The 23,440-nt window shown below is 38.7% G+C and overlaps 2 protein-coding genes across 2 annotated transcripts in view; both read left to right on the top strand.

Moving 5' to 3' along the window:
• The first annotated feature begins 2,122 nt into the window (after positions 1 to 2,122).
• cyp4v2.1 (cytochrome P450 family 4 subfamily V member 2, gene 1) lies at positions 2,123 to 16,149 on the top strand. The gene is made up of 11 exons (XM_002934400.5): positions 2,123 to 2,492; positions 2,950 to 3,062; positions 3,718 to 3,803; positions 4,489 to 4,679; positions 5,365 to 5,434; positions 6,982 to 7,108; positions 7,334 to 7,528; positions 8,675 to 8,777; positions 10,482 to 10,616; positions 11,982 to 12,161; positions 14,847 to 16,149. Exons 1-11 carry the CDS (start codon positions 2,297 to 2,299, stop codon positions 15,020 to 15,022), a joined length of 1,572 nt encoding a protein of 523 aa, XP_002934446.1. The 5' UTR covers positions 2,123 to 2,296; the 3' UTR covers positions 15,023 to 16,149.
• A 2,708-nt stretch (positions 16,150 to 18,857) lies between these two features.
• cyp4v2.2 (cytochrome P450 family 4 subfamily V member 2, gene 2) overlaps positions 18,858 to 23,440 on the top strand; it is a 29,732-nt gene continuing 25,149 nt past the window's right edge. The window contains exon 1 of the mRNA XM_031902061.1: positions 18,858 to 18,889. Coding sequence (XP_031757921.1) covers positions 18,880 to 18,889 — 10 coding nt within the window. The 5' untranslated portion in view covers positions 18,858 to 18,879. The remainder of the gene's footprint in view (positions 18,890 to 23,440) is intronic.

The following is a 23,440-nucleotide window of genomic DNA, read 5'->3' as shown; positions in this document are numbered from 1 at the left end:
AAATTACCTGTTTTATATTATGTCAAGTATTCCCTGGGTATTTCCTTACAGTTTACCAGATTATAAACTCAGTCCCTCTCATAGTAGGACAAATTTAGTGTTTAAATTAAGTTGCTTCTGGATGAAAGATTTTTAAAAAATAGTTACATACACTAATAATATATATTATATATATAAGTTACCAATCGTGGCAGGACAGGCATGTGAAGATTGGGGTACTGGGTATTTTGCAGCTGTGGAATGAGGACTCATGTTCATGAAATTCGTTATGAGACAGAGGCAAATAGTAATAATTGTGCTGATTATATAGTGGATGAAATACCCCCTTCTGTAAAATATAAGGATATTAGAAGTCACCAAGAAATTCCATGACCATATAAAGGCATGAGGCTGAAGGCCGAGTGCTGTTATGCAGGTCATAGAAGTCCAAGGTGACTTCTAATAGCTTTATGTTTTGCAAAAGGGGTACATTATTATAATACACAAGTTTCAGTGAGTCATGTAACAGAAATAACATCACCAAGCACCGTTTATAGAATATAATTAATAATAAAGGATAGTAATGACTCTTTGTTCATAATATCACAAATACGCACTAACAGACCTCAAATCTTCTTGTAATGGAATTCCAGGTATAATATTTAGTTATTTGCTGTGGATTTTCAACAAAACACAGTATTTACCATTCAGATGAATGAAGTCCATACCTGGGGCATATTTATCAAAGGGTAAGTAGACGTCCAGGAGTGTTACATTCAGGGCTGTGGAGTTGGAGGCAATTTTGGGTACCTGGAGTCGGAAAAAAATGAACCGACTCCGACTCCTACTAAATTTAAATGGGAATAAAAAAAAAATAAAGCAAGTTTAAATGTCCCAATTCACAAACAGTCATAATTAATTACTTCTCTGCTATAAGAATAAAGCCACTGCCCCCATGTCAAGAAACCCCCTATATGGTTGTCCTGATTAATTACATCATGTTTGTTTTTATAGGTATTAGAATTGCACCACCCTCCCAAGCTGCATTGTTTTGGGAAGAATGTGCCTGATCAATGAAGAGCATCGCCATGTGCTTCAACTGGCACAGCCCCCCACTCTCTGGCTGCTGGCACAGCAAGGTACTGCCAGCTGTGAATCAGTTCAAGGGCAGTCAGGAAGGGAGAGGAGTAGGGGCCATGCTGATTGAAGCACTTACGTTGGGTGCCAAAATACCTTTTGCCCAGTCCTGAGGGTGTACATGGTACAATACTACTGCTATTATTAATATGTAGAAGAGGACCATACATGCATTATTCTTTATATGGTGCCAACATCCTATGTAATAACATGCACTAAGTTTGCCCAGTTGCAGTAACCCATAGCAACGAATAATATGTTTGCCAGTTGATGCTACCTACTCATTGTAGACTTAGCCCCACGCTAGGGTCAGTTCTATTAGAGCCAACCGACCTGCTTGTAACTTTTAGGGGGAAATGGGAGTAATTGCTATGGGTTACTGTGCCTGGGCAGACTTAGTGCCTTTCATTACATGACCTCATAAGGCCCTTATCATGTACACATTATGGTCACTTCCATCTGAAGCCAACCAACCTGCCTGTATGTTTTTGTGAAAAACAGGAATAACTGGACATTCAGACAGACAGATGCATAAATTACAGCACAACCACCATACAGATGAGTCTATAACAGCACACACTTGTATTGATATCTCTATATTAGCATGAGGTGAATTTGCACTGTACTCTAGTAGTTACTGTATGAGGGCTGTTTGCTGCATGCTTATACTGTAAGAAAAAAGTCCTGCATGGCTATTCCAGTATGAGCTGTGTACTTGTTGATATGCTCAGTACAGACTCACAATATGACTATTTTTTTTTTATAATTTTTATTTTTTCAAACAACATGACTATTTTACTATGAGGCAGGCACAGCAGGCACGGAGGTGCAGGGCACACGCTGATACTATCAATACAGACTCATGGCATCACTATTAGTATGAGGCAAAGGCACAACCCATTTTAGGATAAGGGCGCAGTGGACACGCTAATACTCTCATTACAGACGACTCAAGACATGACTATTTTACAGTAGTCTCAGTTGTAGTTCTAGAGGGCGGGGCGTACGTGTTGCTAGTGTAACAATAAGCAAGCGAGCGGGATAGTAGGAGGGATAGGAAGTGTGTCCCCGCCCCGCTGTGTCCTGTCAAGTCTGCCGCGTATCTAGGGAGGAGAGAGGCGATACCTCAGCGCTGCTACACATCCCGGCACTGGCCTATGTTCTGCATGAAGACATAGCCATGGAGCTGAGGGGAGAAGTCCATCTGTTGGTGTGGGTGGCGGCGGCCGTGGTGCTGCTGACCCTGCTGGCGCTCTCGATTCTGCCTGCCCTGCAGGACTACGTGCGCAAATGGAAACTTATGAAACCAATCCCGGGCCCCGGTCCCAATTACCCGATAGTGGGGGACGCGCTGTTCCTGAAGCCCAACGGGGGAGGTAAGTGCTCCAGCCAGGACGGTACAGCCCACTGCAAATGGACTGCTTCTCTTATTCTTCTTGGTACTTCCTAAAACGCTCTTTTTGCTATTGCCACCCCTATACCTTTGGTGGAAAGTGGTAGCTGCCTGCTCTGCATGGGATCCCCTACACCTGCCAGTCTATACAGCGCACCTTGGGTTTTGCTATTGAGTTGCACATGCGCAGAAGGCAGGCTTCTCTCCCAGCAGCATCCCTACAGACCCTCAGAATAAAGTGTAAAGCAGAACGTTAACTACACATATTCCATAGTATATGGACTTTGATTAACTAAGTAGTATGAGTAGTGTAGTAAGCTCCCAGTTGTTTAAAATCTATATAAGAGACACAAACATAGCACTAAAAACACACATACAAACTGTGGCCATTAATTATATGTTATATTATTACAGGTAAATGTGCTTATATTGTTTTACAGATTTCTTCCTGCAAATGTGTGAATTCACAGAGAGCTTTAGATCGGAACCACTTATAAAAATTTGGATTGGGCCAATTCCTTTTATAATAGTCTACCATGCAGATACTGTGGAGGTAAGTACTGTTTCTGATATGCAGCATCTTGCAAAAGTATACAGACCCCTATCCAACTCTCTCATTATGCTCTGAAATGTTGCTCTCAGTGTTAGTTTTATTTAAAACCACTGAAATTTAGAATGTGTGTTATTGGGACAGAAATATTCAGTCCACAAACATATATTACTATATTTTGTAAAGCCACCTTAATAAGTAATGAAAGCTTTAAGTGTTTTCGGGGTAAATATGTGTTAAGAAACTGCTCACGCTAGTAATACATCCATCATTTTGTGCACAAAAGGGAAAAGTACTCTTCTTAATGACTCCAGCAGTACTTCCTTTTAATGTTTCTGCCTTCTCATTGGGGGCAGAACCTTTAAAAGGAAGGACTGATGGCTACTTCCTTAAGGGCCAAAGCTGGTGGCACAACTTATGTTTTTGATTTTGATTGGTGTCTTGATGTTACCTTTAGATTTAAATAAGGATAGCAAGTTTGAGAATACATTATGTGAGAATAGTATATTGTCATGTGTCTGGGCAAAACATACATGGTTAGTTATTGCTTTAGCTGACCCACCATTTTATGGGTGTGTAAATTAGATTTATCTGACTTGTAATTTGTTTTGTGACTCTATTAAAATATACTATTGCATTTAAAATGTGTTTCCTCTAGCCTATTCTGAGCACATCCAAACATATGGACAAGGCCTATTCCTATAAATTTCTTCATCCTTGGCTTGGCAAAGGACTGCTAACAAGGTACTTACAATCAGTGATTTAGATTCTTAACTTCTTAAGATTCTTTCTTCAAAGTGTAGAAGAATAAGTACGAGTCTCATTTATCAATAAGTTATGTGTTGCACATGGAATTTTGATGATAGCCTTCATGTCGTTCCATGTGCGGGTGGTAAGGACAAGTGCAAAAATTCTTCTTCAGGATTTTGGATTGTGTTTGAGTGATCCCCTGAAAGACTCTGGGTTGGACTGGATTGCCCCCACCCCCCCAACCCACACTGATTATAATTTTCCTTCCCCTTTAGGGCTCTGGCACACGAGGAGATTTGTCGCCGGCGATTTTTAAAAGAGCGATTTGGCAACAAGACGAACGACAAGACGCCAATGCTAAATCAATTGAAATCGCCAGCGTCAAAACATACGAGGCTACTTCAAATCGCCTGCTGTTTCAAATCGCACACAGACCCTTTTCTGAGCGACTTGAGTAAACATGAGGGGGGGTTAACTGTTGAGTGTACCATGGGTAGCAGATCGCCTGGAGCTCAACTCGCATGAAATCTCTTCGTGGGTATTGTCGTGGCAACTTGTCGCCAAAGCACCAGGGGGAAAAAACGCAGGCGACAAATCTCGTGTGCCAGAGCCCTTAGAAGCTAATTTTGTTGAAAACATTAACAAGAATGAGACTATCCATTGCCTGTTTTTCCCTCAGTACAGGGGAAAAGTGGCGATCAAGAAGAAAGATGATAACTCCAACCTTTCATTTTGCAATTCTCTCTGAGTTTTTGGAAGTCATGAATGAACAATCCAAGATATTAGTGGAGAAGCTCCAAAAGCATGTTGATGGGGAGTCGTTTAATTGCTTTATGGATGTGACGCTTTGTGCATTGGACATCATATCAGGTAACTTGGAGTTATGTTTATAGCTTTCAATGAAAAGCCATTCTCAGTGTAAAAAATGCAAGGAATGGACTTCAAAAAAGTTTAGTTGCATTAAAGGGAGGGAGTAGTGAAGTTTGGATTTAGCAGCAAGTACATTGTTTGCTACTTTTGTAAAGGCTGATTCTATAGAGTGTAGTAGAGTGGTGGTGGCAGAAACCAGACTGTTTTGGGCCTAATAGGGAGTTGTAAAATAGTTTGAGATGGCTGTGTATATCCTGCTGCAAGTTATTTTAAGAAAAAGAAGAGATGGGACATTGGCCATTGCTTGGATGGCATTGAAAGATAGATTTGATGACAGTGTGCTCAAATGGTTGGAGCAAATATGGGTGGAAGAAGAGGAATGAGGATGTAACATAATCAGTAGAGCTGGTGGTAAGATAGAAGTTAGAGAAGGGTAAAGGGACAGAATAATTTCCTTGCAATGTTTTTGCCCTAGAAGATATCTAGCAGTATGGAATTCCTGTAAATTGATTGGAGAGGCAACAGGCGGGAAGGATGGATGAAACCAGGAATTAATAGTATTTAACAGTTGTTTGAGATTGTGAGGCTGTTTGGATATGAGAAAAGGAAAAGTAGAACTTTTTTTTACAGAGGACACAGCATTCCTGAAGCCTTGTAATTATGTGTTTGTCTTTTCAATCTTTAGAAACAGCCATGGGAAGGAAAATACAAGCACAAAGCAATAGAGATTCTGAATATGTTCATGCTATATACAAGTAAGTGTCTAAAAATACTTAATATTACTACTGGAATTTATTATAGCTGTATTTTAGAAAGTTGCAGTCAAGGTTAACATGTAGATTCTTCTAGTATGCTTGAAGGCTAATCTGCTAAAAAAGAAAAAAATCCAGATATCCCTACCATAGTGTGACCATAAAGTATAGGAGAATGGAGCCATCTCCAAGAATGTTTCTCTGAGCTATAAGGTGCAAGGTAAGCTAGGGAACCCCCATTATTGGAGGTGTATGTATTCTGGTTTGTGTGGCAGATGATACCATATGACCTTTGGTGACCACTGGTAGACAGGCCTAAGCAAAAATTAGAGGGGTGGTTCACCTTTAAATTAACTTTTAGTGTGTTATAGAATGTCCTATTTTTAGCAGCTTTGCAGTTGGTCTATATAATTTATTTGTTATAGGTTTTGAAATATTTGCCTTACTCTTCTACATCTTTTCAGCTTTGAAATGGGGGTCACTAACCCTGGCAGCCATAAACTTTTTCTCTGTGAGGCTACAATTTTGTTGTTATTCATAGTCCAGTCTCTCATTCTAACCACTGTCCGGTTACTAAGGTAAACAATACCCTAGCAACCGGCTAGCTGCTAAAATACCAAACTGAAGAGCTGCTGAATAAAAAGTGAAATAACTGAAAAACCACAAAAAATAAAAAATGAGAACCAGTTGCACTAATGTCATATTAAAAGTTAATTTAAAAATGAACAACCCCTTTAAGCAGGGACATTGGTCACACATGATTGAGGATTAACAAGTGCAGCTACAGCCAATGTTAAGTTACTCTTGAAGCATACGGTTGTCAAGCAGCCTTAATTAACTGAGTACTTTGTGTATTTTTGGTGTAGTATTATTCATCTGCCATTAGGGCATACTGTTCTTTTATATCTGTATACATGTATAAGAAAATCCTGACTAACATATGCTCTGTGCCCAATAGCCCTAAGTGCCTAAGTGTGTCCCCTCTAGAATTCCCACTATGACAAAATAGGGCTTCTGCTGTTATCTTTAAAATCTTCACAGGTTTACACTGTATTGCACATTGCATTCAGGAAATGTTCAGTCTGCACCATTGCATTGGAACACAGGCCAAGAAGCAGAGTAAAGCACTGTTGAATGCAAAGAAGCCCTAGAACACCTGTGTAGAGAAGGTATTAGGTAGAAGGTCTTACAATGTACCTTGCTCCTACAGGTGCTTCTTTATGTGTATGCATAATGCCATTAGTTGGCACTGTATTGGTGAGGGGCGTAGGTGTCCCCCCTCCCACCCCTATATTCTGCATCAGTTAGAGGCCTCCTGAGGCTTTTCTCTGCAGGGAGTGCTGAATTTTTGATCCAGTGCGGCAGACCCCTGAGAGCAAATGCTACTAAGGGGCATGCTCATGTCCTCTTAGTGCTCTTGTACTTGCGCCTGGGGCATAATAAGTGATCCCTATAGGGTACTGCAACTTGTTTGCAATGAATTACCACAGAAGTAATACATGTATTTATTTATATGCATACAACTAATATTTATTCCTAATGTCTCTTAGGATGAGTGATATTATTCAGCGCAGACAGAAAATGCCATGGTTATGGCTTGACTTTTTTTATGCATATTTGAAAGATGGAAAGGAGCATGATAAAAACCTAAAAATCCTTCATGCCTTTACTGATAAGGTAACTGACTCTGCATCAACTTGTTACTTTGTACAAAGTACATAGCAGCAATTGGTCTGTAGTATGATCATTTTTGCAGGCTGTTAGATATGGCAGCAGGTGGTGCAGTGATGTGGCACTACTACACAGGTTCTCAAGGTGACTGAGTTGACAGAATCTGTGTCATACTGTATGACTAGAGTTTAACCTTACTTACTGACTTTTCTACTCTTTTTTTATGAAAAGGCTATTCTAGAAAGAGCAGAAGAGCTCAAGAAAATGGGAGAACAAAAAAAAGAACATTGTGATAGTGATCCTGAGTCAGACAAGCCCAAGAAAAGAAGTGCATTTCTAGATATGCTTCTAATGGCAACAGATGATGCGGGCAATAAAATGAGCTACATGGATATCCGTGAGGAAGTTGATACCTTCATGTTTGAGGTACAGTATAATATGGAATTACTTGTTTTCACTTTGTAAAGTTTATAACAAAGTATTAATGGTCACTACTGACTTTTACAACTACTTATTTAGGTGCTTTATTTATCCAATAAAATGTTTTTAAAGCAAAGCAGATTTACATTTTAAGACATTTGCTCTAAAGCGTTTGCACCATCAGTTAATGGGGGCAACAAAACTAACTGGCTGTCATTGCCCCTTAGGGTAATTGTACACATGGAGATTTGAGGCCAGTGGTTAAATCTCTGCTGCTGCAAGTGACAAATCTCCCCAAAATGCATTCCCAGCGGCAAAGTGGAAAAGCACACATGGCACTACATATTCCTAGTCACACAAAGTTTCCTGTGCAAAATGAAACCGGCGATTCACTTTATTGCCGGTGGGAAAGCATTTGTTGCCCACGGTAGCTGAGATTTAACCGGAGGTGACTAATCTTCCCGTGTGCCATTATCCTTAAGAAGGCCTTTAGGGTAGTGGCACATGGGGAGATTTTTCACCCATGATTTTTCTCTGCTACTGTGGGCAACTAATCTCCCCGTGTGTCACTGCCAATAGGCTGGTAGACACGCCCATAGGCTGGTGGAAAGGTCAACTACTAGAGAATCTCTCTCCATATCATAATGTCTCTCTGTCTCAGAATTCCCATGTGATCTAATCATAACAGACCAAAGGCCACAGGCTTGTGTTGCTGTATCTCCAGATAATGCAAGTCACAGGATAAAGATCACATATATGGATTCTAAGAGCGGTACAGCAACTTCTGCTTCCTACTGCTCAGCTACCTCTCTCATTCTGATAGGGGTAATTAGCTGACAATTATTTGAATTTTGCCATTCATTAAGAGTCTGTACCAGGTCAATAACCTACAGTATAACAACCAAGCAGATGTTGGTTAACAGGTTTTTCAGTGAAAGCTGCCTGTTAATTGGTTGCTGTAGGCTACCAGATGTGGTGAAAATTTGCCACTTCTTCAGATAAATCAATATTATAATAAATGATATTCATTTTTTAATTAACATTGAGGTATACAGTAAATCTTTTTTTTTTTTAATTTGTAAATGAATTGACAGGAAGATGCTTAATGTAATTCCTGATATTTGCTTAATATCAATATATTTGAATATTTAGGGTCATGATACGACAGCTGCAGCCCTAAACTGGTCTTTGTTTTTACTTGGCTCACACCCAGAGGCTCAGAGACAAGTGCATAAAGAGCTGGATGAAGTTTTTGGTAAGGTTGGACTTTATACATCAAAATGATAGTGACACTCTGTCCTTAATCGAATGCAAGTGTGGGATCTGTTATATGAAACCCATTATCCAGAAAGTTCCAAATTACAAGAAGGCCATGTCCAATAGACTCCATTATAAGCAAATAATTCTAATTTTTAAAAAATGATTCCTTCATCTCTGTAATAATAAAACAGTACCATGTACTAGATCCTTACTAAGCTTAAAATTCCATATTGGTGGCAAAACAATCCTATTGGGTATATTGACAGTTTAAATTATTTTATTTTTTTTTACTTGGAGATCAAGATTATAGAAATTTCCCATATCCAGAAAACCCCAGGTCCCAAACATTCTACATAACAGAACCTGTACATGTATTTGCTGTTTTAAATGTAACCTAAAAAAAGTGAGGGTAACACAGTCCTGGCCAGTTAGTAATACAAGTAGTAGAAGACGACAACAATGGGGAGTATTTATCAAGCCTTAATGATTTTTACTGAGCAGTAACAATTTTACTAGTGGTTTTAGAGTTAAAAATTTAGTAGCTCGAGGGTGGAAAATTATTCTCTCAATCCTTTCTCGCCATACTTAATTTAAATTGGAAGCAATGATTGGGACAGGCTAGTGCATAGTGCTGCTGCTAAGAAAGTTTTGAGCTAACCTACAATATATTGAAGCCTTCTGTTGACTCTATAATCTGCTGGTCTGCACGACTGGGAGCCCCTTTAAGGAACAGTAACACCAAAAAATTAAAGTGTATAAAAGTAACTAAAATATAATGTGCTGCTGCCCTGCACTGGTAAAAGTTGTGTGTTTACTTCAGAAAGTCTACTATAATTTATATAAATAAGCTGCTATGTAGCCATGGAGGCAGCCATTCAAAGGAGAAAAGGCACAGGCACATAGCAGTTAACAGATAAAACTCTATTGTATTCTACAGAACTTATCTGTTATCTGCTAAATAACCTGTGCCTTTTCTCCTTTTTTCCAGCTTGAATGGCTGCCCCCGTGGCTACATAGCAGCTTATTATATAAATTATAGTAGTGTTACTGTAGCAAACACACCAGCTTTACCAGTGCAGGGCAACAGTGCATTATATTTTTATTTCTTTAAAGCTCTTTCATTTTTTGGTGTTACTGTTCCTTTTAATTTAGCTGTTTGCTGAACCTTGTTGTAAATTAGCAGAGTAGCACAGCGGTGTTGGTGGGCACCACCTTACGCCACTTCAGGTCCTTTTCTCTGCAGTGACCAGCACTGAGCATGTGCAGTTGAAACCAGATCCTGCTTAACTTCAGCTGTCCATGCTACTGTCTGAAGAATGCAAAGAACAGGACCCAAAGTGGCAAGAGATCGCACCCAGAAGCTATACTTTGTTATTGCAAGATAAGACACGAGAAAGGTAACTATTGCACTAACTATTTCCATAACATAACTATTATGCCTATAGCAGATATACCAGCTACCGTTAAAACTATGAAATGCCTTGAAAGCTTAACTTTTTTTTCTGGTTTGCCTTTTGATGTATCATTTTTAAAAAAGATAATGGCTATTAATCATTTGCAAAGCTTGCCCTTGCCTCCTAGTTCATTCATCTGCTAAAAAAAAGTCTCTGCTAAGAGACTGGACTTTGGAAATTATTGATAAATGTATAGATAACAGGTGAGACCTAACAAATTACTTGTTTTTATTGGACAAAAACAGGTAAATCTGACCGTCCTGTCACAATGGATGATCTAAAGAAGTTGCGCTATCTTGAAGCTGTAATTAAAGAAGCACTTCGAATATACCCTTCTGTCCCGTTCTTTGCTCGAACCGTTACAGAAGACTGCAGCATCCGTAAGGCACGCTTTAAATATAATAATTTGGTCTGAGAACGATGGAGTGTCTGTGTATAAAGTTTTATTGGGCTGTGATATTGTGATAGAATTTTTTGCTTACTTTATTCACTAAGGCTGATGCCACACGTGGCGTTTTTACTCTGCGTATCTAATTCTCTCGGCGGCTGAAAAATGCACAATATCATCATCCATAGAAATAACTTGAAAAGACTCGAAGGAAACCACACAATGCGTAAATACGTTAGAAAACACCTTACCACGGATTTTTCAAGTGTTTGCTGAAATACGCCGTTATTTGTACAGCAACCTATTCCTATGTATACACAAAGGCAGATGCCAGACCTAGTGGAAATACGCGGCGTTTTTTACTATTTCACACTATTAGCACCATGGGAAACGGGATTTGCTACGTCACCAGTACTAGGCTGAAAAAGCCATAGTCAGAGGCTGTGTGGCTTGTGCGGCGTTTTTAGGCTGAGAAAATACGCAGTGTAAAAACGCCACGTGTGGCATCAGCCTAAAGTTGAAATAATGGATAAAATCGGCAGGTAAAATGCTTTTGTATAGAGAACAGAACTCTCAGAAAGGATTCTGAAGGAGCACTAGACAAGTGGGAGTCAGAGGGAAGCCCATGAAATGCTCCACTGCTGAATATTAAAAGGGATGATATTATTTATTTACTGTATATACTGCCAACAGGTTACACAGGACTTTACATAGGCCAATTTCATTAAAAGTCTGAGGGGATGGTGGCACAAACTGTACATTTTATGCTTGGAGTAGATTGTCCTGGTTGCGATTGACAACTGCACTTTTTTATTTAGGCCTTATGTTCATACACTAAATTTCAGCCCCAGTGTGCTGAGTAGTCATGAGGGGCAGGACCCCAATGCAGCATCTCTGAGATTTCTAGTGTCATTGTGGTCCCAAGGGGATGACGTGCTTGACACTGTGTTGCGCCTATTAACACTGGTCGCAAAGGGAACCCTGGAGCTACCCCTGGTCAGGAGCTAATGGTAGCTGTAGGGTTTGTCTAAGTCGGTAGATGTAGCAGTGATCAATTCTGTCGGAAGGCAGGAAGGACAGAACAGTGCCAAGTCCACCTATATGGAAGTGCAACATTTTTTTTACGTGCAAATGACTGCTGAGAAATTGCAGGGACCTTAACTTCACTTGGGGATGTAAATGAGCCTTAATGTCATTAGTGAAAGCTGTGCATATATTTCTAATTTTCTGACATCTACCTATATTTTAAGCTCTCTCTCTCACTCTTGCTCCAGCTATATAATAATATGATAGAAATACTCTCCCCTGTCTTTTGTGAATTTACATTTTCTGTGTCTCTTTATGTTTCTCTGTTCAGGAGGGTTTCATGTGCCAAAAGGAGTGAATGTTGTCATTATTCCTTATGCACTGCATCGTGATCCAGAATATTTTCCTGAACCAGAAGAATTCAGGCCGGAAAGGTTCTTTCCTGAAAATGCAAGTGGGCGCAATCCTTATGCCTATATTCCCTTTTCAGCTGGACTCAGAAACTGCATTGGTGAGAAGTCATGTTTTCTGAACAAATTAGCAGTTTTTGTAAATGGTCATTGTGGGATTAGCTGCTTTCTTTGTCTCTGAGCCACACTAATCTTACTATTTTCTCCTATATTAATTTTTCTTATTATTTTCACACTCAGGAAGAGGGAATGTGGATTGCTGACAAATTCTAATATTTTTTTTAATATATGTTATAACAATCTAGGAAATATCTATTCCTCCATTGGTTGCTTTCTGCCATTACTAGTTCCTTTGGATTTTGGTCATTCGTAAAGTTAAATTAGAACCACCCCTCCCCATGTGCATTATGCACTCTGGATTATAATACTGAGACTGATGAGGCTTCTGGGAGGAGCCAATGTGGGCTGCACCTCCTGACACTCCCTAACTTGGGAGGAGTGTCCCCGCCCACCCCTCCTCAATTGAGAGCTGCCTACGCAGGCAGAGGGTAATCAAGGGGCAAGCTGCACAGGCCTCTATGCACTATAAAGGAGCTTGGGGCATACAGCAATATAGGTAAGATACTTTTTTGCACTCTGCAACTGCATGGTGCTTTGTAAATTACCCCTGTAGTTTTTATGGAAATTGCCCATAGCAACTATTTATTACCAGCAGGAATAGTGCTTAAAGGGCAAGAAGAGGCTAAATCAATGGGTAGGGAATAATTTGTTAAGCACCCCCACAGTGATTGTAATCTTATATCATACACCCTGTGATGGCTCTTCTCTTTGATGAAAAAAGCACTGGCCCTGGGTACTATACTAATCAGTGCCATGCTGCCATCATGATTCTTGTCCCTAGGGCATTATTGGGCTGAAACAGGAATGGGCTTTCACCAAGATTAGGGTTAGGGTGCACAGGCAAGGTTGCCAACCGGGTTGCCTAGGGTTCCCACATCCCATTTGGCTTGGCCTGCCCCTGGCTTTAAGATATGCTTTTAAGAGAAATGGCCCTAGCAGGTAACAGTGTTCAAAATAAGCAGTAAAGGGGACCTGTTACCCAAGGAAATAATTCCAAATTCTTTTTTATTGTGTTTGTCAAGTAAAATAAACTTTACTTACACTATATAAATTATTTAAATCTTGTGTCCTTGGAATTCACAATCACAGAAAGCAGGCAGGCGCCATTTTATGGGCACTGTTATTAAGGCAAGAATTGTATCGCCCAAAAATCTTGTTTATCTGCCAGAATGAGGGACCTTATGCACAATTAGATAGTGAGGAGGGAGGGGGAAAGTGAGGAGTTCAGTGACGTATTGGAAAAATGCTAAATGCTAAATGGAAACAAAGTGCCTTAGGCATAGAGGTGGGGCAGGCAATTTATGATTGACAGCTGGGATTTTAAATAGCTTTATAATGGGTATTGATGTGTTAATAAAAAAAGGAATTTTTATTTTATACTTAACTTAAGAAGGACTTTAATTATGCATCTTTTTATGTCTGGGTGGCACTTTTTTTAATTAAAAATAAATGCACTTACAGCAATAAAAAGCTTGTTCATCAAGAATTTATCTTGTACAAACTCAACGTGTTTTGTTGGTTTCTTTCTCATGGAAGCTAAAGTGCTGTATACTTACGTGCTTAGGTTATGCATTCAAATAGTACCAGTGAGAAAAAAGTTTGTGTTAATCCCAGTCTTCTGAATAACAATAATATTTTTAATTCCCTATGCAAAAAAATATTAGATTTATAAATTACAAACTCTTGTCTGAATGAATTATCAGATTTTGTGATACTTTTTTTAATTCGGCTTTTATTATTTGTATTTTATATTATAGCTTTTACATGTCCAGTTTTTCTTACTGTCAATTATTTAATTACAGTTCAATAAAAATAAATTGCCACATTTTCTATATATGTTTTATATATATTTAACACTAGATGGCAATCTTTGTATCTGTTTCTGTAATATATTTATATGTATATATATATATATACTGTATATACATATATACATATATATACTGTATATACAGATATATATATTTTTTTATATATATGTTATTTACTTATAATAGTTACATATAAGATCTCTTAATTTGCTGTTTTACCATAGGGTGCTTTATTAATTAATTCATTTTAGTTAAGTATTATATAGTATTATATTAAGCCCTCTATAAGTGGAGCACAAATCCACCATCTTGCTTTACCCTAACCCCATGTTTATTGGGAGTTTTAGGCATTATTGGGTGCAGCGTTTAGTGTGCAAGGACACCATCACTCCCAGATGCCACTTCTTCTGTCACTTAAACACATTGCTACTTTACACTTGCTGATATACCAACCCTTTAATCTTATCCAAAAATTTTTTTCACTCATTCACTTCACTGATACTTTTTAGATTTATAACCTGAGCACATAATATACAGCACTTTACATCTCTTGAGAAAGTGAAGGAAACACACGGGTTTGTACCAAATGCCGAAGAGCAAGCTTTTTACTGCAACACTGTTAGTGCATGAATTTGCAAGTAGATGCCTACTTGGGACCAGCAGAAAATGGTAGCAGCACCTCACAAAGATCTCTTTAATTGGAATCCAGTCACCAATGACCAGTGAGCGCCCCTTGTTTATATGACACGTGTTATGGTTGCAAAGTGAAAAAAAATTACATAATACATAATGGCCATAAACTGAGCTTAATTTCACTGTTAATTTAATTGAACATTATGTTTTGTTTTGTCTCAGGTCAGCGTTTTGCTCTTATGGAAGAAAAAGTTGTCTTATCCTCTATACTTAGAAATTACTGGGTAGAGGCGAGTCAGAAACGTGAGGATCTTTGCCTTCTAGGAGATCTCATTCTCCGCCCCCAAGATGGCATGTGGATTAAGCTGAAGAACAGAGAAACTGCCCCTACTGCCTGAAACACATAAACATTGAATTCATAATTCTGGGGTACCAATGAATACTGGTTATTACTTATAATTGCTCATCATTTAATTCTATGTTTATACATATATCACAAAATATAGAATTATTACCAGATATTGAATGTAAATGAGATTTAAAATGTACCATTGGAAGTATCTAAATTTAAATTGCATTGAATGTATAGAAAGAAGTAATTTTTCTTTGCTTTTAGAAGCCTTTGTTGATTTATTCAGAGTATGTTTAACTCTGTTGTACCTGTTGTAGATGCTATTTTTATGTAGGTAACATATATTATCCTAACATTGCCATGAGATGCCGGTTTTACAGATGGAACAGGATTTATTGATACATTATTGATACTTTATGCACATAGCACACCATTCATCTCTTTGAGAAGATGCTATATTAAAGTCTCCTTTAATTGCAGTTACATGTTATACTTCAGTATAAACGCAACGGGGCGGAGGGGGGTGCCAGGTACGTGCCTCCCTCTTGTCTGGAGCTTTCTCTCCCACTGCCCACATGTTGTCTACCTCCCCTAGGGCACATGGCTGGCTTCGCCCTGCACGGATGCATCCCCTCAATGTTAAACCATAACCTAGCACCCTACTGACAGGTTTTGGCCATGTAGTGGGTAACTATTACTACACTTGCTTTAGATGTCTACACTGTTTTGTTGGCATTGTTAGTTGATAGGAATAACTTATACAGATACTGTAACCCAATGTATCCTACATCAACAAAGTCTGAGCGCCCTGGTGTAATACTTTTTTCAAATGTGTAAGATATATTGGAAATTCTGTGTTTCGTGCCCTCTATGAAGGCACTCAGCCTGTATTTAACATATATTGTTATATCCTTATAATGTGCAGGGTAACATGTCCAATATACAAAGAGACAAGAGGATAATGTAGGACTGCAGCCTATCTTTTTTTAAACCTGGTGTGGCAGTGATTTATTTAATTTCAGTACTTTGTTAATTTTACACTGGGAAATATGCTAAACTAAAGTGACTTTATAGAGCCAGCAAGGGAGCTACTCAGTCTCTGCTACAAGCTACTTAAAGGGGACCTGTCACCCACACATAAAAAGCTGTATAATAAAAGTCCTTTGTAAATTATATATGAAACCCAAATTCGTTTTTTTTAATGAAAATATCCATACCTGTTATAAATGTATTTAAATAGCTGTGCTGTCACCCTGCCTCTATGCTTCAGAAACATTCAATTACATTCACTTTCTATTTTTTTTTATTTCATTAAGCTGCGTACCTTTACTTGAGTACATCACCATTTCTGAAATCAGCATACAAAATGCATTACAAAATTAAAAGCGGTGATGTTTATGCAGTTGTGTATTTTGATTTACTTTAGAATTATACAATATTTGGCATCACTTCAGAGCTGGTGTAATCAATTAAAGTCAATGCAGCTAAGAAGAAAGTGGTTCAAAATTTGATCTAATTGATCAATATGTCATATTTCAATCACAAATTTTTTTCTGGGCCAGTGCTTTTAGGAGAAAAATGCAGCCACCTGTGTAACTTAGTAGCACAGTGCTGATGGGTGCAGTATTTTTACAAAAGGAGCCGGACATCTTCCAGCTAAAGTTTATAATGCTATCTGGTGGTTGATGGTGTCACTGACAACTATCATATTTAATATGATGCTACAGTTTCATTTTCAAGATACTTTAGGCCCTAGAAACCACCAGATAAATGCTAAAATTTGAGAGCTGCTGAACAAGAAAAGTTGAAGGGATCCACCATCCAAAACTTTTTTTTGGCAAACAGATAAACAAACATTTAAAAAACAACAAGAAATTTTTGAAAACCCACAAAAAAAATTGCAAATTGTTTGAACAGTGTCTCCATTACACTAAATGTATAGGGTTATTGAGTATAGCCCTTAATTACAAGGTTGGGTAGGTTTTTTCCCCCACTGAGTGACTCACGTCACTGATTGGTTACTGACTGCTAACAGTTTAGAGAACTGAAAGGAGGAAGTAGTGTTCTGTCTATTATGTTAGACATCCATTCACTTCAGCCTTTATAGATTACATTTTTGGCTAACTATATTCCAATATATTGGAAACATTTTATAGCCTGTGTAACATTTTGCAAACTGTTCCTTTATAACTAAACCTTTTTTTCTGTCTCTAAAATCACTAAATAGTGACCATATTAACATAAATTTCCCCCTGCACTCAGTCTCATGCAGATTCTGTACCATATGCAGCTCAACTGCAGCTCTCTTAGACTAGACCCCTTATCTTTGCTGAGCTCTGTTTCTCTCTCTGACTGTGCAGGCGGTTAAAGAGGTACCTACCGCTCGTGCATGCTGCTTCTGCTCAAATGGAAATCAGACGTGTGTGGTAGTCACCTCTTCAACCATCTGCACTGTCAGAGAGAGGAGAGCTCTGTTAAGAAAAGGGGATGGAGTTTCACACTAGACTGGGAAGTAGCAGAGCTGAAGAGATGCATAAGAATGAATGCATGGAGAAAGATATGCTATCATGGGGGCTGTAAAGCAGACTGACAATCTGTGGATTCTGGCCAATGCCAGAGGAGCTGTAAAATGTCATACAGTCACTATTGGGCTGGTGGGGGGTTGTTTGGGCCTTTGTGTATTTTGAATGTCAGGGCCTTTTTTCAATCCCAGTCTGGACCTGGATTAAAGGCTTACTTATCCTTTAACATCAGGCTGTTCTTACTTGTGTAACATACACAATATATACGTAAAGTAAGCACCTGCTTACTGATTCTTGCTCTGATTTTATATGTCTGCACTGTAGAATATTAGGGGAATATTTATTTTGTTAAAGAATGAAGACTTATAGTATTTCCAGAGCAGATCACCCAGCAATGTATATGTACATTTGTTATCTGATCTTGGGGGGGAGCAGCAGTGACATGAAAGAGTAAGTAGTGTATTCTAAACACTCTCTCTCTGTATCTACAAGGATAAAATATCTTATTTAGTGGGGCAATGTGCAGGTACACTTCCAACTGTTCTACCTTATGTTTTAGCTTACTGTTGCCACCTAGAGGTATGTGGGGCAGAGACACCCATTCTAAAGCAGTTGCATTGCCATAGGCATTGGACTATTAATTTTTTCATTGGAATTTAGACACCAAACATTCATATATTGGATAATTGACCCATAGTTTTAAATTAATTAGACACCACTTTTTAAAATAAACTACTTTTATTTTTTTAATTAAAGAGTGCACACTGGAAAATGAACTTTGTACAACTACTACCTCCTCCTTATATCTTGTCACTGTTGGAGGCGAGAGGTAGGATTTTTCTTCTAATCCTCCACACCAGTTCATTTTCTCTGTATGATTAAATGAGAATAAATGAATTAATATTAAGAGACCAGTGTCCTTTTTTCACTAGCATGAAACTAACAGACAATTTACTTATGAAACAGGGGACCAGGGAATGTGCATTGATCAATCTCTTTTTCTTTTTGTATGTTTGTAGTTAATTTGGCCAGATCAGTTGCACTTACATTGTATTTGTATACTTTATTTAGCCTCTTTTTGTGTATTTATGTAGTTTAGCAGATTTAATTCTGCAGGAAGAATGGCCAAACTTCCATGTGGGTTCAGCACCCCCATACCCGTCCCTTTAATGGTGGTCTTATGCCTTTAAAAAGAATGGGTGTTGGTTAATGGGCAGTCTTCTCCTCTACAAGTCGCAAGCGGGGGAGGATTGGGCCTGGGGAACCAGGCAATCTCTCTCTATATAAGCAAAAGGCATGGGAGTGACTAAGCCCTCTGATTCAAACCAGCCCCCAGGTCAAGAATGGCAATAGTGCACGGGAGTGCCAGCCTTTGAAAAATATGACCAGAGGTAAATAGATAGGACCACCATACGGGGTTTACCTTGACGTGGTATGGTGGCTTACCAATCTTATGATCATAATTTTGTAACTAAAAACCCCTGTTTTTTGTCAATATACTGTATGCACTAGCATGAAACTAACAGACAATTTACTTATGAAACAGGGGACCAGGGAATGTGCATTGATCAATCTCTTTTTCTTTTTGTATGTTTGTAGTTAATTTGGCCAGATCAGTTGCACTTCCATTGTATTTGTATACTTTATTTAGCCTTGGAGTGCTCCCACAACCTCTTTTTGTCCTTTTTTCAATAGAAGGGTTATAGAATCATCATCTTATCCTGCCCTTGACATACACATTCATGTTTATTTGCTCCTGTTTAGGCAAGGCAGACTTTTTTCCTTGTCCAAAAATGTGTGGGGTTTACTGAATCTAAGTGTGGCATGGGGTATGAGAGCATAGTTGGACATAATTGGGGATGGCCTAAACTACAGTGTTAGACACAGGGCAGAAGATGCATGCTCAAATGCTGAAAATGTGGATGTGGTGAATGGAACACTTTCCATAGAGTCCCTCAAGAGATACATAGTTGTGTGAGAGAATGCTAGTGGTAGTGATGGAGGCTGGTTGTCTGTTACTGGGCTGTTCTTCTGAGAACAAATTCCAGGCATTGCTTTTAACCACATATAGAATTCTTTGGTATACATTTACAGTTTGCAAAAGACATTTTCATTTTTTCAAGGAAAATGAGAACAACTTTTAAATGCCAGTACAGTGGTTACATCAGACATTCCACCAGTTATTGAGAGATTCCATTTCCATGAAACGTGAAGATTCAATGAAAACCTGCAGACATGTCCTCCCTGAATTCCCAGCCTTTAATCCACGAATAATTCAAGCTACTTTGATTGGCAAGGTCTATATCTACAGTGTAGCTGCAGTGATCTACCCTTATTAACCCTATCTTTCATTCTCTGATGGAAACTGCATGATAACACCACCATACAAAAAAGCATGAAACCAAAGGCCAATTGCTTTTATACAGGTAACAGAACTCGAAGGTGGCATTTAATACTTACATGTTTAAACTGTAGACTGTACATTGTTTCTTTACATTAGATATTTGTGTAATGTGACAAATTACATAAAATAAGTACCAATTATAACATAACATCAAGACTGGATTTGACATATGCCGGGTAGCTGTAACCTGGGCAATTTATTACATGCATGTAAATGGCCACACGTTGTATTAGCCACAAGGCAACATTTACATGACTAGCTTCTCCCTGATAAACAGTGTACTTTGAGCCATTTGTGCATTTGCTGAATTCTAAGCTGCAGTGGCATTAGGTCCTTAATTACTGACTTTAATTTATTTCAGTGGAGAAAACAGCACTTTATTTTTATTATTATTAATAAAGTTAAAACCAACCCCTTTTTTTGTCACACGTTTAGTGCATTAATTTTAAGGTGGTTCCTATATGTTATTGATTTAAAACAGGACAGAAGTAATTACATTGTTAGGTCAAAGCTTGCACCTATATCACCCCACCCACTAAACAAAGTGGCAAGATTCTGTAGCCAGTGGGAGCCCAGAAATGTCTGAGCTGTCATCCTATTCATTTATTAAGAAAGATTTATGGCGATATTAAAAATAATCCTTTTTGCATATTACAAAGAAATACAATAAGCATTGGTCCTTAACTAATTCATTCACAGAATGTGACATAAAGGAAATGTTTCAGGGGCTTTCTTTTTCAGATGATGGAAGGGATCTACCATTTTGTAATTTCTAGCTCACATTGCTATTGTGCCTTCAAACAAAGTATTGTGGGGAGGCCAGCTAAACACTGCAAAATATGTTTACTTTATATGATGCTAAACATAAAAGAAACCGGTTGATCCTGAAGTTGCATTGAGCTGACCACACACTGACCAATCAGTTCATAGTTTGCTGAATCACAGCTGAGTAGATAAATTGGGCATTTTCTCCACCTGTGTATTTCGGCCAGCTAAGAAGCATCCAGAATCACCCTTAAGTTTGGCAAAATAACATACTGTATATCTAGTCTCTCAAACACTCAAAATGTCCGACCATGAGAAAACTGGCTTGTGTTAAGCCACCTTAGTTTGTGCAACATCATTGTATTTAATTAGCACTGGTAATGCAAAGACTTTAGAGCAGCTGCTTTGTTAGGTATATCAGGGGAGAACATGATCAGTGTCTGTTTTTAGCACTTGAAGAAGGGGGTAACCCTGAAACATTTGCTGGGATCTCAAATATCAAAAAAGCCACATGTTGAAAATTATCAAGCCAATATCACGTTTGGAGCTCTTCCCAGAAATACCATATTGTCAGCCATTGTTTATTTAGCACTTTTTGCAGCACTTACCTAAGCCTAAAATGCACTTTTGCTGCTAAACAAGTGCTAAGGCTAATACCATGTTAGCCAACTCACCAAAGAAGAGGAAATATCAGTGACAAAGCCTTATAGCACGGTTCTGCATATTAGGAAAAACGCCATGCCCCAAGCATTCCAGCCAATAAATTCCATTTCTGTAGTGTCTGTTTTTGATACAGCAAAAGTTTACCTTGTCTATGAAGTCCAAACTACTTTTTGCCCCAGATGGGGAAACAATAATATGTTTTCAAGAACAACCCCAGGACGATCACTCCAGGGAGCGCTTGGTGCGGACAGCCATGATGGGGCATGCACATGGTCATAATGAGCAAATGCCCAAATGTATAACTAAGGATCAGTGGAAATTTGACTGATTCTACATCACCCGTATGTACATAATAAGCAAGCTTTGCCATTTGCCCATTATGCACACGCGGGTGCCCCAACGCAAGCTGCTGAAAGCAAAGATAAAGATTTCAGAGTTCAGGGTACTGCATTTTATTGGACCATTATTGCCCATAACTGACATTAATTGGATATATAGGCCCACAATTGGATATATAGGCCCACAAGATACAGCTACAGTCCAAGCACAGGTTTGCATTCACTCCTGTGAGCATGATACATTTGAAAAATAATAATACTAATGACAGGGCCAAAATAATTATTTCTCCCCACCCCTGTGATTCTTGCCCTTTCCTAGTTTATGCCACCCTTATCTATTCGTATTAACCTTTGTTTCTGTTGATTGTTGGGTTTTTTTTTGCCAAGACATGAAAGTCTAATGGCACAAAGGGCTCTGGACTGGCCTTGGTACTCTCAGCAAAATTCACATTGCTAAAAAGTAACTTCCTTACCTTGCAGCCTCTTTCAGTTTATTATATGAATGGAAACACAGTAATTAGGGCAGATTGTGGAGCTGTCTGATGGGGATGGCTTGGGAGTTCTGCACTTATGGGTGATCCTTGCCTGGTTTTATTAATTTTTTAAAGAAATTATAATTCCTAATTGTTAGTTTTCTCAAAATTATCTATCTAAGTAGATGTAGTGTTTTTCTATATATGGACATTCAGTGGTAACTGTCCTCTAAAGCTATGGTTGTGCTTGTCACATATTGACCTATGAGACCATAGGGTTGATTTACTAAAGTGTGATAACGCTTATCGCATGCTTTTTTGCGTTAAAATTAACGCAAAAAATGCGCGATTCGCTAAAGTATTACCGCATGCGCAACCGAACGCATTAATTTTGCCGCATTGCATTATTCTTGCGCAGAAATAATACTAACGCATGATTCACAAACGCTTAGACACGCTAAATATCACTAATATGAGTCTGTGCAAAAATTAACACCTACTTGGGGCAGGCGGTAATTATAGAAAAGTACAGTTCATGAGCTTTTGGCAACACAATATGGACTTTGCAGTGTTCAAGTCTGTGTTGGCCCTAGAGTGATGCAGCCTCCAGTTTGCAGGGAAATGAGCATTTTCATAAAAGTAGTTTTACGAAAGTAATGGTGTGTATGGCTAATATGGCGTGCACGCGATAAGTAGCGCACATGCGTTAATTAGCGTGTCACAAGTAGCGTGCTGCGTCAATTAGCGCGCATTGCATCATATACCGCACGAAAATAGCCTTCGCAACTTAAATAACGCAACCAGCATCGCGTCTAAATTAACGCAAGTATCCTTTTTGGGGATAAAATTTTTAACGCATGCTATAAATAGCGCTCGTTTTAACACACCTTAGTGAATCAACCCTCAGATGTCCACTTGGCATCATTCTAGCCAGTTAAATGGCTTAGTAGCTGTTCTGAGTATACCTTAATAATACGAAAAAGGAAAAATGTCAATGTATTTTTATATGGCCTTTAATTTAAACCTAGGCTCTGATATGCATTTATATTGGGTATAACTTATGGCTCTTTATCTCCTATCAATTTAACTGAAAGTAGCCTGTCTGGTGTGGCACATCATTAGCTAGCAGTAAGCAAACAGCCATAGAACCCCAAGTGGGGCAAGTAAATCATATGGGCTGACCAGGTGCCTTCCATGGTGCACTGATGCATACTGCATATTAAGTATCAGCCCCCTCTGGGTGTGCTGGTTGCATTTAACAACACTGCTGAGTCTCCCCTTCTTCTGGAATACCATTTC

Source organism: Xenopus tropicalis, chromosome 1 (assembly GCF_000004195.4).
Source record: "Xenopus tropicalis strain Nigerian chromosome 1, UCB_Xtro_10.0, whole genome shotgun sequence".
Lineage (NCBI taxonomy): Eukaryota > Metazoa > Chordata > Amphibia > Anura > Pipidae > Xenopus > Xenopus tropicalis.
This window is presented reverse-complemented; position numbering and strand designations above follow the sequence as displayed.